Genomic DNA, 18,311 nt, shown 5'->3' on the forward strand with positions numbered 1-18,311 from the left:
TAGCACACGTGTTTAATGTTGTGTCTGCAAACAAATCCACCGCACGCTCCCCTGTCATCTCTTTCCTATGAGGGTAGCAAGGAGCGCTCCCGGGCTGTCATTCTGCCCCAGCCCGCACCCCTGGGCGCCTCAGCACAGCTCGGACCCTCGGCCAGCAGCACCCCGAAGGGCGTTTTGGGGAGCCCGGCTCAGCGGGAACGGCCAAACCCTGCCGGGGAGAACCGCGGCGCTGAGGGGAGGCCGGGCCGGGCGCTGAGGGGAAGCCGGCGGCGGCTCGGCGCAGGCGCGGCGGGGGCGCCGGGTGAGTCAGCGGCGGCCCCGGGCCCCGCCGCACGTCCGCCTGCTGCCGCCTCCGACCGGGCTCCGGAGGAAGAGGAGGAGGAGAAGGAGGGGAAGGAGGCCGCCGCCGCCGCCGGTTTCTCCGATGCGAATCGCCGGCCCTTGTGCGGCCGCTGGCGTGCGGCGGGGAGCGGCCGCGCTCCGCCCGAGGTCGCCGCCATGATGCCGGCGCTGGCCGCCCAGCGGCGGGGCTGCCGCAGCCTCTACGGGCTGTACCTGTGGGGCCAGGCGGCGCCGCTCCGCCGAGCCTGCCACGGTGAGTCCCGCACGGCGCGGCCCCGGGGACCCCTTCCCTCCTCGGGCCGGGCCCGGCCGAGCCTCCCCGCAGCGCTCCGGGGCTGCCTGCCTGGGCCTCCTGCCCCCCCCCGGCAGCGCCAGCCCTTGCCGGGCCTGGGCTGGGGGTGGGAGCCCAAATTTTCAGGAGTTAGGTGAAATAAAGCCCTGCTTTGTGGGCTTTGTGGGGGTCCGCGAAGCGGGCACACGCCTCTCCTGCAGGCCACAGAGCCCCTGAAATTAAAATTCTGCGCAGATCTCATAAAGGCGCTTAGGTTGCATCGCAGCAGCGGCTTTTTTTTCGTTTCTTTTGCCTGTGTAGAGTAATAGGAAAAGCGTCAGCTAGACATGCCGATAACCTTCCCTTAACCAAGGGCTACGTTGGCACCAATGCTTAGGGAGCAGCAGTGCTCACGTTGTGGCAGGTGTTCACTGCAGTCTTTGTGAGTTCCCTGGGCGGCATCCAGGTGATTTCCTGGGCTTTTGCCGCATTGGCAACAGTTTAGAGTTAATAGGAGCGTATTTGACTTTTTTTTGGTGAAATTGTTTTTCTGGAAGGTTCAAGTCAGTGCACGCACGCATGTAAATGCCACGATATAAAGGATAAAAGTAAAAGGAAAGTTCTTTGTACCTTCATGGGATCCACAGTTATCTGAAATGTGGCTGCTTTGTTGAGTAGTGCGTTATTCATGTGTGATTAGTCATACTTTGTATGACTTGATTTACCAGCATTGCTTGATATATATATTTAGTTTCTTATTCTTTTAATGTATGCTTTCCAAAGCAAATAGTTTGCCTGTGGCATGTCAGGTTGGAGGAGTTACACTGAGTGTCTGCAGAAGCTGCCCAAAGCAAGCTGCTCGCTAGCACAGGTTGGTCTGTAGTGCATCCAACTCTGATTTTGGCCTGTCTTAAAATTGAAACTGCCTCCCCAGGGTGACCTCTCATTTGACTTTTTACACACTTATATTGTAATTTGTCTGTTGCAAAGACTGTAGAATTTTACATTATTCTGCATTAAAGGGCTTTGTACACCATAACGTACTTTTGTGGGTAACTTCTTTAGCACGTGCTCTGAAATTGAACCATGTATGTTACACGTTTTATTAATAGGTAACATAGTTTGTACAGAGGGTACACAGTGAAATGAAACGGCAACACTGGCTAATCGTTTTGTAGTGGTTTGTTTGTTCACTTATAATTTTATTTGAAGATCTTGAGGCAGTATGACTAGAAGAGTACTCAATATATCAGTAAGCCAATCTTAATCAAATAGCTTAGTTTTTTTTTTTCCTTAAGATCATTTAGAGGTATGTAGCAGGTTGTATAAAGGGGAAAAAAACTGGCATTAGATGGGATTTTAAAAGTGGATGTTTAAAGGGAGGCAATGGAAGTGTACTGTGTTTGTGTGCCTGTTTTGTAAATCCTAAACATGGGTAAAATAAGCACAGGTCAGTACTTAACCACTAACTTTCTATAACCTGTGTTGGTGTTTCTGGGCCACTTTCCCTCCATTTTCCTTTCAAAATGATAGTCTGAAAAGTCTTATTTTCCTTCTCCCTGTTAGGATGGCAAGCTTCAATGAAAAGTGTGAGTCTGCCATGTATTTTACCATGCAATCGCCTGCCTGTGCAGTTGATGAGTCAAGTGAGAGTTTATACCTCCAATGGTCAGAAAAAAGATCTTGGATCAGAAGATAAAAATGTACCAACATCTGAAGAAACTGTGCACAAAGTCGGAACAGGTAATACTGGACTAAAATCAAGAAATTTTTCGTATAAATAAAAAAAAAAAAGTCATTTATGTAACAATTGATACTTTTTTAATTCCACTGTGTGACATTACAGCTGCAGAATTCTTAGCATGTTATGCTTCTTGGCATCTGTATATTAATTTCAAATGCACAAGTGGTAAGGAATTCTGAAATTTATTCCTTTGTTATTCCATTATTAAAAAGATTTAAGTTTAGAGTTAATCAAACTTAGTTGTGATGATAAAAATATGTGGATGTCGGCAGGTATTAGATAGTAGAAGGGATAACAAAGGGAATGCATCGCTTTTCTTTTGCCAGTTTGATTGCTTACTTGAATTTTTGTTGTACTATTGCAGGTTTGTTGTGTTAAATGAACTAGTGATAAAGATTGAATGAGGGTGAATACTGAGCACTTTGACTTCTCTGCATCAGGCTTTAGGTGACTGCTGAAAGGAGGTTGAGCTGTTTCTCCTGCTAGACCTTTCTGATGTGACAGCTGTCACACCTGCAGCATTCACATTAAACACTTGATATAATGGACATAACTTGACCATCCTTGCAGCCAATCATGTTCTTGTCAATCTTGTGCTAGTTAGGTGTTTAAGAAATTTAGAACTGTCTTGTCCTTGCTCCGTCCTAGCATCCTCTATTTTTTTTGTGCTTATTGAGTGTAGGACTGCATAGATGCATCTTTGAAAGACTAGCATGCTCAGGAGATTACAGATGCTTTTTAAAAAAAAAGCTTGGTGTGCTTTTGTCTAAAGTTAAGTGGTTTACTCAATAACATTTTATTCTCCTTAGCTGTCATGTTGGCAGGTCTAAGTTCTTACTTTAGTAACTTGTAAATTCCTGAGGCTTTGCAGCAGCCTTTAAAAAGCTAGTCTTTAAAAGCTAGTAAGTGTAGTCAGTTGAAAGTATTATTTTTCTGATGTTTGGAAGTACAACAGATCTTGGATGTTGCTCGAAGCATAACAACTAGATATGGTTTCTGAAGTTTATAATTGGATTTTAGAAGAGGACAGAACTTCAGACCATTTATGTTTCTTGGAAAGTCTTAAGCTGCAGGTGGCTGCTAGAGGGTGAGAACCTTGCAGAAGATACTTGCCTAAATACCACAAAAGGCTGTAGAGTCGGTTGTGGTTGTTGGTATTTTCTGGGTTCTTAATGTACAGCTACTGGTATTCTTGAAATTCGGACACGTGCAAATAGTCTAGCGCCATTGCTTTTGTGATTGCTTTAAGCTTGTATAATTGGTGACTGTTGTCTGAAGGAGTGTTCCCACCATCTCCCATCCCTATCTGATTACTCCCTCTCTTGTGTTGGCATTAATGATGTTTAGGCCTGCTTTGTTAAAAATGAGTTGTTCTCTTGTTTTCCGGAGCTGGGGTTCAGATGGATCCTCAAGCTGATCCTGCTCACTGTCTCTGCAGTGGCTGGAGGAGAGATACTGTCCTTTGTGGTCTCGTGGCCATAAATGATGTATAAGCCTTAAGTGGAACTGCACCAAGTGGCCACCTGGACAACTCCCTTTTTCCTGAGGGTGGTGGCTGGCAAGTGCACCTGCAACTGCCCCCGGAGATATTATGTGTAGAAGGATAATTGCTTTGAGGCTTGTTTTGGGATACATATTGTTATATCCGTGCTTCATATAGGGGGTCTAACGTTATTTCTTGTGTAATAAGATCAGTTTTGTACATTTGAAAGTGTTTTCCTTACCCTTAGTTTCCGAAGAAAATATACTTGGATTGCTATTAGCCTTACTCCTCAGTTGCTGTAAGGGCAATAACTAATTGCCTGATGAAAAGATAGTTATGGAGTCCAAGCTTCAAGAATATCTGACCTTTGCACAATTTGAGTATCATGTTAAGCTAGCTCATTAATTAACGCTAACCTGCTTGGAAAAAATCTTCATTTTTTTAACATCCCTTTCAATTTTGTTGATGACTTGATATGTGGCCAACCTATAGTGTTAGGGCACAAAAGAAGGTGTTTGTTGGTTCAAGGTATTGAAATCATAAGGTTTTTGTTCTGAAAGCTCTGTCAAGTCATATGAGAAAAGGATGTGGTATTTGTCCAAATTATCATGTTGTACTTCAAATTTCTACTTAAAAACTTCACTTTAAAATGAATTACCAAATACCACTTTTTACCAAATTACCACTTTAAAATAAATTACCAAAATTTATTAATTTTCAGATATTAAAATTCAGTTCACAGTGTTGTAAATAATATTTTATTGAATTCTTTTGGAGTCATATCGTCAGATTTCCAAAACAGCTAAAATACTTTGTGCTAAATATAACTCAAATTTGTGACATAAGAATTGTGGGTTGTAGTTTAAATATTCTTTATTTTAAAGAATGAGGTTTTTCTAGGTTAAATAGTTTCAGTCCCTTAAAATTGAATTACAGCTTGAAAGCTCTATGAGACTTGGCTGATGAGCAATCATAAGTTGTGTAGAATTCTTTGTTTATTAGTCTAAATTTTGCATAAAATTTGTCCCAAATTATAAGTACAGTGTTAAAATAGTTTAAAAATTCAGGATACGTTTTGTAATACATTGCATGTTTGGACTTCTTTTGAAGCTGCTAGAAGTTTCAGTACCATGTTAAATGTCTTTTGTTGTTACTTATTTTTTTTTACTATTCATGTTTCATATTTTAAGAGTTTTAAATGTTGGAAATCCAGCAAATTTTTTTTAGTATCATCATGGAAAGCAATATTAAGCTATATTCTTATGTCAAAGAAACTCTTTGCTGAAAAGAAAAGAAGGTATTTTCATATTTGCCATGAGCTTTATTTTTATTTTACAGGACAAGGTACCAGCAATGCAGATCAAAAGCAGTCTTTCCTTAAAGAGCCAATCCAAGTAAAAGGTAAAGAAATACTTTATGTATCAAAACTTTGTTGCTGTTGATGAGTAGTCAAAAAAGAAGTGTGTAGGGCAACTGGTTTCTGTTCAGCTGTGTAAAAAGTTGTGTGAATAACATTTTTTATAAGTGTTTGTATGCCAGCTTTGTTTGGTGCCTACTTTTTTTAAAATGACTCCCGAAAAAAATGGGTATAGGTGTGTTCCTTCTAACTATTCATTCTTTTATGACTTTTTTTTTAATTACTTCATTTCAGCTGATGTGTTTGTCAGGAAAAGACAAACTTGTTTTCTCATCTGTTATGACAATCTGTTCTTGCATCTCTTTAGGCAAGTCCATTCACCATCTCAGATTTAATGGGGCTAAGCTGAATACTTGAGCTTCACTTAGTCCTTGTTCTAAGTCTTCCTCTGTTCCTTCTTATTGCTGAGTTAATCTAATCAGTGTTGTTTCTAAATATATTTTGACCACATGAACAGCCTAATCTGGGTCCTGTAGTGTCCCTGTTTGTGCCTGTAATAAATATAGGCTTTCGTTTTTTATCCATTTACGTTTTGAAACAATATAAACAAGAGCATATCTTTCTTTCATGTTGGTAACTTATCATGCTTGGTTTCACTGTTATCTTAATTTGTTTTTTATTATGTTATTGTGAGAGTTATGCTGTAAGTTCTTGTGCTTTTGATCACTACTAGTCTCCTATGAATGGAAGGAACTTTATCAAAACAGAAATTGCCATTTCTCTTTAAACTCCTTTAAAATACCTCTGAACTGAAACTGACTTAGCATGCAGTAAGTTTTATCAAAATTCTTTCCTGCCTTTTCCATAGTTTAAACAAACATCAAATCCTCCTGCTCCTCACTAACAAGGTGAGGTCGGTGTCTCCTATTCTCCACGCATTTTTGTCTGCATCCTTATGTTAATTTCTTTGGGTTTGTTGTCACTTAGTGCGTGAAGGCAGTGGGAACATACAAGGTGGACAGGAGAAATTAGAGTAAGACTGTGAAATTTATATATTTTATATGTATATATTTTGGTGAGAAGAGGGTTTTGTCTCTGTACGTTATAGACGCACAACCAAGAATGATTATGTTAAAGATTTTGATTCTGTCTGTAAAATGGAATTCTAGTCTTCAGGTGCTGTTGTGGTGTAGAAGCTTATTCTTAAAGGAACGCTAATCTTAAAAAACCTGTGCTATTTATAATGTTGTTTTTACATCATCTTTTATTGGACTTTGTCCTTCAATTGGAAATACCAAGTTGATTTTTCTTTTTCTCTCTTTCATCATCAATTTTAGGCAATTATTTGAACTAGGGGGTAGGATTGTTGGGTTATAACCATTCTAACACTGTTGCATAGTGTTTTATTTTAGTGAAACTTACTTGTGTTTCTGCAAGGTGCATTAGTGTTTGATAAATCCACAAGTTATTTTATACTAGGTTTAATACTTTGGGTGTATATCCATGTTTTAAATTAGAAAAGGAGGGAAGCATTCTTCCTGTTTAAAAAAATGTTCATCGAGTTTTAAACTTAGCAAATAATGGACTGTTTTATGAAATCTCCAGTTTGATGTCATCTTTGCTCAGGAGCATCATATGATGAATGTGATTACTCAAGTACTTTAACACAATTTTTCACAATTCAAACTGGATGACAGAAATCATATTATTATGGTAAATGTTGGTATCTATAGAGTGTCAGACAATATATTTTGCCTTTAAGCTTTCAAAGCACAGAAATAAGAAAATGTGAAATTGTGGGATTTTTTTTTCTCAGTATTTAGATGCAATAACTTGCTGTAAGTATTCTATGATTTCATGAGACGTTTTGGACTAGCTGTAGAAAATATTGGCTGAGATCCTGTGATACACAAGAAATTCATGTGTTTGTAAGTCTTCTTACTGGCAAAGTTTCATCTTTTTGTTTTCAGATGTGTTCTTTATGCTGTATCTTTCAGCAGCTGTAACTCTTCTTGTAACTCTTCTTTTAACAGAAATAAGCATATAATGACTTTCTTTTGAAAATAAGACAAAGATATGTACCTACAGACATGTAGGAAATAAAGGCATAGATTTAAAATTCCATTTATTTCAGAGTTTATTATCTGTTTCTGAATAGGTGTGGTATCCTTTCTTACGCATGAAAATGTGGTGCAGTATGTATTCTACACATGCAAAGAACTATAAATGAAGAATATACATTTTTTAATTGTTATAAACATCTAATATTAATTGTGTTAATTTTGACAATAATAGCTGAGCAAAGTGGCATATGCAGCCATCTCAGTTTTCTCTGTGGTCTGCAAGATTAAAAATCTTAAACAATTCCAACTTCTACAGGTAAATATTGGGGGGGGAAGAAAGAAATAGTGTACTTTGTCATTTTATTTGCCAGAGCAAAGCTTTTCAAACTGCCATACTTGAATGCTGTCTTAACAGCCCAAGCCCATCCCTGACATTAAAGTTGGATGCATAGCTGACAGTTAAGTATGTGGGATGTTTGAGGGCCCTGAACTACAACCCTGTAAGTAGCATTTTTGGAGGTAGAATCATTTTACTGTTATGCACTTACACAGTTGTGAGCGTTTCTGTCTCTTCTTGAAAGTTTTCTGCCTCACTGACAAGCAGTGTTTTTCAGAAATCCACTTAGAGCTGTCACAATTTGTTGTCAGACTGAATTACCTCTTTGAAATTTCTACTTTAGTCTCTGTCTGTGACTTACTTGTTCATCTATTTCTGTTTTTAAGTGAAAGCAGTCCTTAAAAAAAGAGAGTATGGACCAAAATACACACAGAATAACTTCATCACCGGAGTCAGAGCAATAAATGAGTTTTGTCTCAAATCCAGGTATGGTGGATTTAAGTTGAAATTTAAATTGTGAATATTTGTTTGTATGTGTTTCAAAAGTAATAATGCTTGTAGAGCGACTTAGCTCAGCAACTTTTTCCCAAAGCTTTTGCAGTATATGTAGTCATAAGTGGCTCTTGTTTACTAAGTGTAACTGTGGCTGGGAGCTCGCACTTAGTTTGTATTATCTCTGTAGTAGCCTCTTAAACTAATTTACTTATATTTATATGACCATAAACCTAGCTAGGGAATGTCTGCCTCTAGAGCAGCTAATCACTAGAAACTGGTCTGTAATTTGAGATAAAATACAACCTGGTTCATTGCAACCTAACTATTTTTACTTGATTCATAGTTACGGTCTTTTTACTATGTGTCATTCCTGCCAGGAAGTCTTACTGAGTAGTGTCAGTTGAGCTGCCTGTCAGACGTGATGCATGTTGTGTGTGACCCATATTAAATCTAAAGGCTTAGTGACTTTGTTCGTAACTTTTTCTGCTGTCACTGTTCTTCCCCAGCTTTCATGTGTAGCATATGTTACCAAACCATGGAAAATCCAATGATGTTATGCTTAAATCCCCTCCCCCCCTTTTTTTAACCTTTTGACTGGTAAAGCTTCATAGGGGACCACCTCTCCTATGAAGAGAGGCTGAGAGAGTTGGGGTTGTTCAGCCTGGAGAAAAGAAGGCTCCAGGGAGACCTTAGAGTGGCCTTTTGCTACCTAAAGGGGCCTACAGGAAAGCTGGTGTGAGACTCTTTATCAGGAGTGTAGTGATAGACTAAGGGATAATAGTTTTAAACTGAAAGAGTGTAGATTTGGATTAGACATTAGGAAGAAATTCTTCACTGTGAGGGTGGTGAGGCACTGGCACAGGTTGCCCAGAGAAGCTGTGGATGCCTCATCCCTGGCGGTGTTCAAGGCCAGGCTGGATGGGGCTTTGAGCAGCCTGGTCTGGTGGGAGGTGTCCCTGCCCATGGCAGGGTGTTGGGACTGGGTGGGCTTTAAGGTCCCCTCCAACCCAAACCATTCTGTGATTCTATGAACTGGCATACTTTGCAGTAATAAAGTTTTTCTGAATTGACCAAAAAAAGAAAAATGCCCAAGAAATAATCTAGTTTTAGTCTAAAAATGAAATGTTCTGCTGTTTTCTTTGTTGGTGGTGTTTTTTGTCTGTTTTTAAATAATAATACAAAAAGATGCTTCTAAATGAAATGTAGATGTGCTAATATGTAGATCAGCACAGAGAATTATCTGCTCCCCAGTGTAGTTTTATCTCCCACCTTTTGCAGCTTGCCCTGGTTTTGTGTAGTTTTTAAGGATGCATTTGTTAACTTTTCATGTCATGTGACTTCTGATATTCACTTAGAAGGGTTAATCTGTTAGCCTTCTTATTGAGTACTTGTATATTACAATGTATATTGTATAACTTGTACATAACAATGTATATTGTACAACTTGTATATTACAATTACATTCAGATCATTCACTGGAAATGTTTTATTGCTCTGTCTTCCATGTATGATAGTTCATAGTATGAGGACATGATTTGCACTTCTGACTGTGGAAAACAAAGTGGTTTTCAATAGTTTCCTATAGACAGCTTGCTTTATGTGTTGTATCTATCCTGTTTGGCTCAAGTAAACAAGTTCATTTTTTTTTGTACTGTGAATTAATAATGAAACTGTGGAAGATCACCCAGATAGAAAAGTAGAATTAGAATAATATGCATTTTTTTCCATTAAACTTTCTCTGCTTTCCTCAGTGATTTAGACCAGCTGAGGAAAATCAAACGACGAAGCCCACATGATGACACTGAGACTTTCACTGTGTACCTGAGGTCTGATGTAGAGGCAAAGTAAGGTCATTTTTGGAGGAAATGTTTGGATCATTTAATAAAATGCATTATATGGGAGAGAGAACTCTTAAAACTCTGGTTTACAATGTAAAAGGGCAATAATGTTTTCTATTTTTTATCTGAACACATTTTATATCTTTATTTTTGTAACAATTACATGGCATATATAAAACTGGAGGGTATGTGTCTTGTGTCCAAAGATGAGAAACTTCTTCCGTGCATCCTCTCTCCCATTTTTTTTGTTCTGCAAAGTAATATGTGGCTCTTTGTCAGAAAGAATGATGTGATGTTCTGTTTTTAGGAAAGTCATTTTTGATGCAGTTAAACTGTAAAGAAGTTACAGGTCTGTTGTTTTATCAAGTGTATCTTGCATAAGTAGAGCAATTAAGGTACTTTTACTCTGTGCAGATCTCTTGAAGTTTGGGGTAGTCCAGAGGCTCTTGCTAGAGAAAGAAAACGACGCAAAGAGGAAGAGATCAAGTACAGAGAAAGTGAGTATAGAATCACAGAATCATCTAGGTTGGAAGAGACCTCCAAGATCATGGAGTCCAACCTCTGACCTAACACTAACAAGTCCTCCACTAAACTGTATCACTAAGCTCTAAATCTAAACGTCTTTTAAAGACCTCCAGGGATGGTGACTCAACCACTTCCCTGGGCAGCCTATTCCAATGTCTAACAACCCTTTCAGTAAAGAAGTTCTTCCTAATATCCGACCTAAACCAGCCCTGGTGCAACTTTAGCCTATTCCCCCTTGTCCTGTCACCAGGCGGCACATGGGAGAACAGACCAACCCCCAAATTCAAGTGTAAACAACAAAGTATGACTGGAAATCCACTAGATGGTGAGTGTGTTATTTCATTGAGAACATACAAATTTGAAATTACCAATTACTCAAAAAGATTTTATAGCATAGTATTAGTGTAACACATTATCTATGCAGTTATTATCTATTAACTATCTTATAATTTATTAATTCTGTGATAACGGCAAGAAAATGCATTCAGTTGAGGTTTACAGTCATACTTTGTTTTTTGGGGAGGGGAGCATCTTAGACAATAATAAAATCTTAATCTTAAATGGTTTTGGATTTTTCTTAATGAGAATATTCAGAAGGCATAAAACCAATCTAAATCTTGATGTAATATCTTTACCAACTTATTTTTCCCCTGAAATGAGTTCAGTTTGTCTCCCCTTTGGAAGGGGGGGAAAAAACACCCAGATCATTTTAAGCAAAAGTCATCCTTTTGTTTAAAATAAAATAATTATTGTCATCCATAGCAACTACAGTCAAATCAGTATAGCTTTTAATGGATTTTGGACTGTCTGGTCAGTTAAAATCGCAGGAGAGGTCATATCTCTTCAAGGTACTTATTCCAATTATGCACTTAAAAATTAAAGGTCTTTTTCCCTCTCTCTCTCCCAGTTCTGCAACTGGAACTTCCTGATAGTAAAACAAAATAATTCTTGAGCATAATACAAAAAAAATATATATTAAAAAAATAATAAAATGCTACTTATTCATAATAGCATTCTGAAACAATGTATACTGTAAGTGGTAACTTCCTTTTTGTACAGACTATCCTTGTACTCCACTGGCTGTTTCAGAGTATTTTGTACATAGTATTTTGTATAACTTTGTAGGATTACAGCTTCCTGCTTCTGTAGTATACCTGTGTTTATTTTGAAGTTACTGAACACCATACATGAATGGGAAAAATATTGAAATTAAGAGACTTGCAATGAAACATCCTCCCTTCTCCCCATCATGGCAAAAAAGGTTGAGGTAGGGGCAGTAGAATACCTGGATTTTGTTCTAAAGGTGTTGTTGCTCCCCCACCCCACCCCACACCGGGATACTAAAAGGCCAAAAAGAGCTTTAGCCAAAACAGTGTGTTTTTAATTTTTTCCTCTGCATGTAATCCTCCGTTGGCAGAAATGGAAACAATGTATGGGATCGTAGCAAATTATATTTGGCATTTTGTGCAAGTACATAATATGTATTTCTGATTAACAATATTGAGAGGAATTTTTCACAAACAAATATCCCTTTAAAATATTTTAATTTGGTAAGACCATCTTGCTCTTAATAGAAGTTAGCTGCTGTATGGAAAAAAAAAAATCCTGAAACTACTAGCTACTAGTAAATACTCATGATAACAATTTTTTATTGCAGATTTATTTAGAAACCAAAGGCTGTTGAAGGAATACAGAGAGTTCTTTGGAAATACTAAGGTAAGAGTTGTTTTAATGATTTTGGCAAGAAAAATGCTTTGAGATATACTAGACACCCTTCAAAGGAAAAAAAGTTGCAAAACAGTTGCATAAGCATAACTACCTGAATGTTACTGGAAGTTTTATTTTGGCTGTAATATACCAGCTGTATCTCTGATTGTAATGCAGTGGTAAATGGGTTGCCAGCTTAAATGAGTTCCAACTGTGGTGGTGTAATCCACCAGTAAGTTTTTTTGTCAATTGCCTTCTTAATAACAAAATTGCTGCTTCATTTGGATTCTACCTATAGTCTATAAACGTGTAGTAAATACATTGTTGATTTTAAACTGTAATAGATTTCTTAAGCCAAACAAACACACCAGTGCTTTGCTCTGCACCGTGCATTACTTTTGGCCTTTCCTCTTCGCTTAGGCAGACGTATTCCCTAGATCTTGGTACTCTGTCATGGCAGATTGATTTCTTCATCTTTCTGCTGCACAGCTGGCTTCTGTCGTTATGGTTGCAGTGGCCCCTGGTGGAGGCTGGAGGCTCTGTTGGTTGTTAATCTTTTTTTATAGCCATCCATTTGTAGTAATGTATAAGATGCCACTGAAGTTTGGGTGAACATTCAGTGTTAATTAGTAGGCTTCAAGGGCTGTATCTTCACTTTTGCAATACTGTGTAAAGCAAAGATTTTATGTAATAATTTGTTCAGTAGATACTTCATGAGGTCTTCAAGATTTGGTTATTTTGTTTTAGTAACTTGTTTTAATAATCTCTTATTTCTTTATACAGCCACGCTCCAGTGCAGCAGCTATGTTTTTCAAGGGACCAGGGAAAGTGGTAATGGTAGCTATTTGCATGTAAGTTTAAAAAGGAAAAGTTTTGTTTATGCAAGTATTAAAAAACATTGATTTTTTTTTTGTTATCCTGGTAAAGGAAACAACAGTCTGTGTATTCAAGCTAAAGGTACCTTTGTGTAACTCAAATTAATAGATTTGTTTATTCATTGTTGGTGGTAAAGATGTTCAGTAAATATATTCATCAATATATGGAGATGAGAGATGTTTTAACTCTGATTAGAGAAGAGCAAATTTTTGGAACATGATTAAGCTAAACAATTTATTAAAGTAAAGCCCTACATCTTGAAGGACATGAAGAGGCAGACATTTAAAGTCGTTCTTTTTCTTGCTCCCTTGTGAAAGGAGGCTTTTAAACAATCTTCCATATAACAACAGAAAATGATTCCCCTTTTCTGGTGTTATTCAGTGCTTTTCCTGTTCAACTGATAAGGGGATGTTTTAGGAGGTTTTTGCTTTTCACACATCTTACAATTTGAATGAAACATAATCAAACTAGTAATCCTGATTTAAAGCAAACGAACACAGATACTATCTGGCACAAAATAGACAAAGGTATGTTACATTTTTCTCAGGATTGCTGGAGAATTAAGAATGGCTAAAATTTGCATCTTATAACACCTGTAAATATTTATAATAAAATTTATTATATATATATATTATATTTATTATAAGTTTTTATTTGCTAAGATACTATCAATATAAAAGAGCAAAATAGAAACTTAGGGAAAAATTATATATATTTTTTTTTGTGATGAGAAACAAGATTTTGAAAAAGAAATATCTCGAAGTTTTCCTACAAAACTACATGTTTTTTGCCTAAGGAAAAAACATGAAGCTCACTTGACTGAAAACTTCCTTCTGACTTTACTGAGTGTTCCAAGATTTCTAAGTTTAAAAAATGTAGTTACTGCTAGTATGGATGTTCCACAGCTTTTCTGTGGAACTTTTCTTTTTCTTAAGAAGTTACAGTATCTCTTGATCTCTTGTAGTTCTCAAATACTTGATGACAAGTTGCTGCTTGTTTGGAAATAGCTATGACGAAATATGGTTAGTTCTCAAATCTAGAACCTAAATGTTTTTTTTTCATAGATCCATAATGAATCTGAATGTTTTGATTTTCAATTTTGACATTTTTTTTTACTATGCTTTTTTCAAAGATATAAATACTTTATGTAGGTAGACAAGAATAGTTATGTAAATCAGACTGATATCTTTTGCTGTAAGGCAAACTGCTGCAGACAGTCACATGATGATACAATTCACCATATATATTTCTCAATTCCTTGTAATTCCTGCTCGCTGTGTGCCTGTCAGGGTTTTGACATCGTTATTTTTGAAACAAATTCAGAATGTTAAATGTATAAAGAGAAGTATTAATGTTCTTTAATTTTTCCAGTTTACAGTTCTCTCTGGATAGTTGTATTTGAATTTGTTTTAACTGTAATTTAAAATGTTAAATTGAAAAAAATTGATTTGAATAGATTTTGATCTGCTTTTGCATTTTTGTATTTTTTCAAAGAAACTCTGATTCTCCCCATGTTTCAGTACATTTTAAAGTTACCAACTAAATTTAGACTTTACATTAAAATTGGCAGTACCTCTGACAACAAGGAGGGTGTATTGCATATCTGTTTCAACACTTCAAAAAGCATTTTTTTCATTTTGTTGGTGAATGTGTGCCTTATGGATTTTGGAACACAAATGCAAAGAGTTTTAAACAAAACTGCTTATTTTCTGGGTGCAGAAGAGAGGCTTATTGAAAAATGCTGTATATTTTAGAAGTAGTAGTGTTTGGATTTTAAATTTTATTTCTTGGCATGATGTTCAAATCATTGCAGTAAATATTTTTCAGACTTTACCTAGTTTTGGTAAAAGTTAAGATTTTCTCCTGAGACTAAAATAAATATGGTAAAGCATATTCAGGTCTTTGCATGGAAGGAGATATAGAAAAGATTGCTACCTCTTTCTTTAAGAAGTTCATATACTCCTGTAGAAATTCTTTAAGGATGACCTTGGGGATGGGCATTGTTTAACCAATTGTGTAACTTGGTGTATGGCAAAGGGCTGGATTTGTGTATCTTTACCTTGAATATCATTTCTTGATGTGTGATTGTTTAAAAATGCAGTTGCAACATGTTGTTAACACATATTTCTAAGAGAATGTAATTTGAATACTTTTAAAAATCACCAGTAATCTAAACTGAAATGTATTTAAAGGGAAAGAGGAGAAGATATCTTCTGGTCTGATTTCCTTTGTACTGTGACTGAAATGGCCAGCCTACCAATTCTCACTTCAAACATCCATTATCAGAATGTAATTAATTAAATTTTACTGTTAATAGTTACTCAGCTCTGTACACACCGTAACATAATGCTTACTCCAGTGATCTTTTAACCTAAAAAATATTTGACGAGGCACATTGGGCATGTCTGTGGAGAAAGCCCCATTGATAATTTTTACAGCATTATCTTCCTGTCTGGCATCTTCCTCTTAGGAATTTTCCAGCTGAGATTGGAGTGAGAAACTTTCCACTCCAGTAGTAGGAGGGGCTAGATAGGAGGCAAAGGACTGAAGTAAGAGAGAAGGAAGTTAAGGCTGTTCTTCCACTGAGGGGAAAATTTTTCCCTGATGGGAAAAGCTTGATGCATATATAGATAGGCAGTTAGTCTTTCTGACTTGTGAAAATGATGGTAGCTTTTAGGAAGTATAATTTATTCAGTATTGCTTACAAATTAATGATTTTGGAATAATTAATTGTATATCTTTGCCTTTTTTGCTTGCTGAAAGGGTTTTTTAACACAGTAAACGTGCCGAACATGTGTATGCCTTATCTACCTGTACATGTCTCTAATGAACTAATGTTTAGTTTCACTACTTGCTGGCAGGTAATGCATGATTATAAAGTGCTTGTGCTTTTACTGAAAATATTGGAGACCAAATGTTCTGGTATTCTTTAGCTTATTTCTTCTCTTTGTTTTCAGAAATGGGTTGAATTTTTTCTTTAAGCTACTTGCTTGGGTTTACACGGGTTCTGCAAGTATGTTTTCGGAAGCTATACATTCTTTAGCAGACACATGCAACCAGGTGAGTATTTCTCTATGCTGCTTAAGTTAGCACTTTTATCTGTCTTTATTCTTGCAAAATAATTACTTGTAGTAGTTGTAATACACTTGAAAAGTGATAATTCAGTTTGCTAGTGTTCATTAGTTTGCCTATAATAAATGTCTAAATAGTAAACACCAGAGAAATGAAAGCAGCATTTTATTTAGAAGGATTTGAATGAATGGCAGAATGTTTTTTCTTTTCAAAGGTAGAATGTAAATGATGTTGGTCTGGAAAGGAATTCGAGATACTCTGAGTTTATTAGCAGCAACTCTTACTAAAAATGACTTTCAGATTCAGCTGTGTAATATGTCTTTTACATTGTTCTTCCTGTTAAATACCTGTGCTTGGTTTTTTGTACTGACTTGTACGGTCTATGTGCTGCTTAGTAATACAATCTAAGAAGAAAAAGTTAATATTTAATCTAATGTTCCTTTAAAGTGTTTTTAACTGAACAGTTACACCTGGGAGAGGGTGTTTGTGTGTGTTGCTCAATTATTAAATAATTTGTGGTTTTAGTAATACAGATTACAAAGCCTGCCCAGAGTGTGACAAGCTACGCAGGCATGCAAGGGGAGCAAGATGTACTCTGGCGTGTACAAGTAGTGGACGCATACTTGTTTTTTTTGTTTGTTTGTTTCCTGGAGACAAAGGCAAATCTCACTTAAAACAAAATGTTATTATGTATAGTTTTTATCTAACTGTAGACAGATGAAGGCATATTTTGTCAGAAATGCACATTACTTAGAAACATTGCTAAATGCAGAGCTCTTCCTGCTGTTCCACAATCTGAGTTGAGTGCCAAGCTGTTGTTACCCTGTTGCACATTTAGTTGACAAAACCAGTGGTTTCTATTAGTGATTCCTACAGGCTTATGTGGCTGCTCTTTTATTCTTTATACTGATGTCAGTAATTTGAAGAGTTTATAAACTAACAGCAGAATAATTGACCTAGTCTAGAAGCCTTAAATGCAGAGTCTAGAAAGAGTCCCTTGTAACTATATATAAAACTGGTTTTAATATTTGGACTAGTGTTTCTGCTGAGGTAATTCTATTTGTAATACATCTACATCATTTCTGTCCCCCTCCCTCTGATTACTTCTGTTCTTTTCTTTTAAGCTACTTTTTTTCCCCCCATATAAATCATTGTTCCCTAACTCTGTAGCAACTTATATTCCCTTTGTCTAACAGAATGAAAGTGCACTGAAAAAGGTTAAATGGGTTAAAATATTACTCAAAGATGCAAACATTAGGAAATAGCCTTAACCTTGTTTGTCACAATGCATATGCATAATGTGACCAGCCTTATCTTTTGGAAGCAGCTTCAGAACCAAATGCCTGTGATTTGGTTTACGTGCTCACTCCTCTCTGTTTGATCCCTGCATGTCCCAGACAAGAATGATGTATTTGTCATCTTAAAGTGGTATTGAGTGTGCGTCCTGATACCTCAGAAACTAAATTGTGTGTTTTAATTTCTATTAAGAATGAGGCAAGTCAGAATGTAGATTCTGAAAGGTTTTTAGAAGCAAGTTGAAAGAGAGAAGTTGTAGTAAGTAGAACTGCAGTCAGCTATTTCATGGATCATCAGTGGGAGTTGAAACTAAGATGACGTACAAAGTATACCGCTATATTATTTTGTTAAAATGTTAACTTGAAATACTCTTCCTGTCAGGTATGGTAAGAGAATAATAGACTTATTAGTCATCTGTTGGTAAAAGAATGGTGCGAATTTGAGCATCTTGGTTTCTTTTACTAGACTGCCTTAGTGGCTACACACAGTGCGACTAGCCACATCTGACACGCTTACTTTGGTAAGGTGGTGTGCAGACTCAGAGCTGGGTGTGTAATATTGGTGTGCAGGGACAAAATTAATGCTGACTTTTCCACTATTTTCCTTAGCATGCTTGAGACATACATCAGGAGACCTTGAAATCTCACTTCATCCTAGTGTAGAGGGAATCCTTTTTTCTGTTTTTGATATAGCAAGTCTTTGGAAACAAAGTACTTGAAGATGAGTGGCTGGAACCCTCTTGAAGTTCAAACAAAGGGAGTCCTTGGGTAGCTTGTGATTGCTATAAAATGGAACTGTCTTATGTTTCCTTAAATTTGAAGAACGCCCAGAACCTTAGGTCAGAATTCAGTCGTTTTAACATAATTCGGGCTGCCTTTCTACTTCATTTATACTTAGTACATTTG

At 37.0% G+C, this 18,311-nt stretch overlaps 1 protein-coding gene across 1 annotated transcript in view; it reads left to right on the forward strand.

The window, feature by feature from the left end:
• The window catches only part of SLC30A9 (solute carrier family 30 member 9), a 38,402-nt gene continuing 20,091 nt past the window's right edge, over window positions 1–18,311 (forward strand). Inside the window, exons 1-9 of the mRNA XM_048072873.2 lie at window positions 1–595; window positions 2,180–2,356; window positions 5,179–5,241; window positions 7,984–8,083; window positions 9,844–9,936; window positions 10,345–10,427; window positions 12,113–12,171; window positions 12,946–13,013; window positions 15,996–16,098. Coding sequence (XP_047928830.2) covers window positions 16–595; window positions 2,180–2,356; window positions 5,179–5,241; window positions 7,984–8,083; window positions 9,844–9,936; window positions 10,345–10,427; window positions 12,113–12,171; window positions 12,946–13,013; window positions 15,996–16,098 — 1,326 coding nt within the window. The 5' untranslated portion in view covers window positions 1–15. The remainder of the gene's footprint in view (window positions 596–2,179; window positions 2,357–5,178; window positions 5,242–7,983; window positions 8,084–9,843; window positions 9,937–10,344; window positions 10,428–12,112; window positions 12,172–12,945; window positions 13,014–15,995; window positions 16,099–18,311) is intronic.

The sequence above is a fragment of the Anser cygnoides genome, chromosome 4 (genome assembly GCF_040182565.1).
Source record: "Anser cygnoides isolate HZ-2024a breed goose chromosome 4, Taihu_goose_T2T_genome, whole genome shotgun sequence".
Lineage (NCBI taxonomy): Eukaryota > Metazoa > Chordata > Aves > Anseriformes > Anatidae > Anser > Anser cygnoides.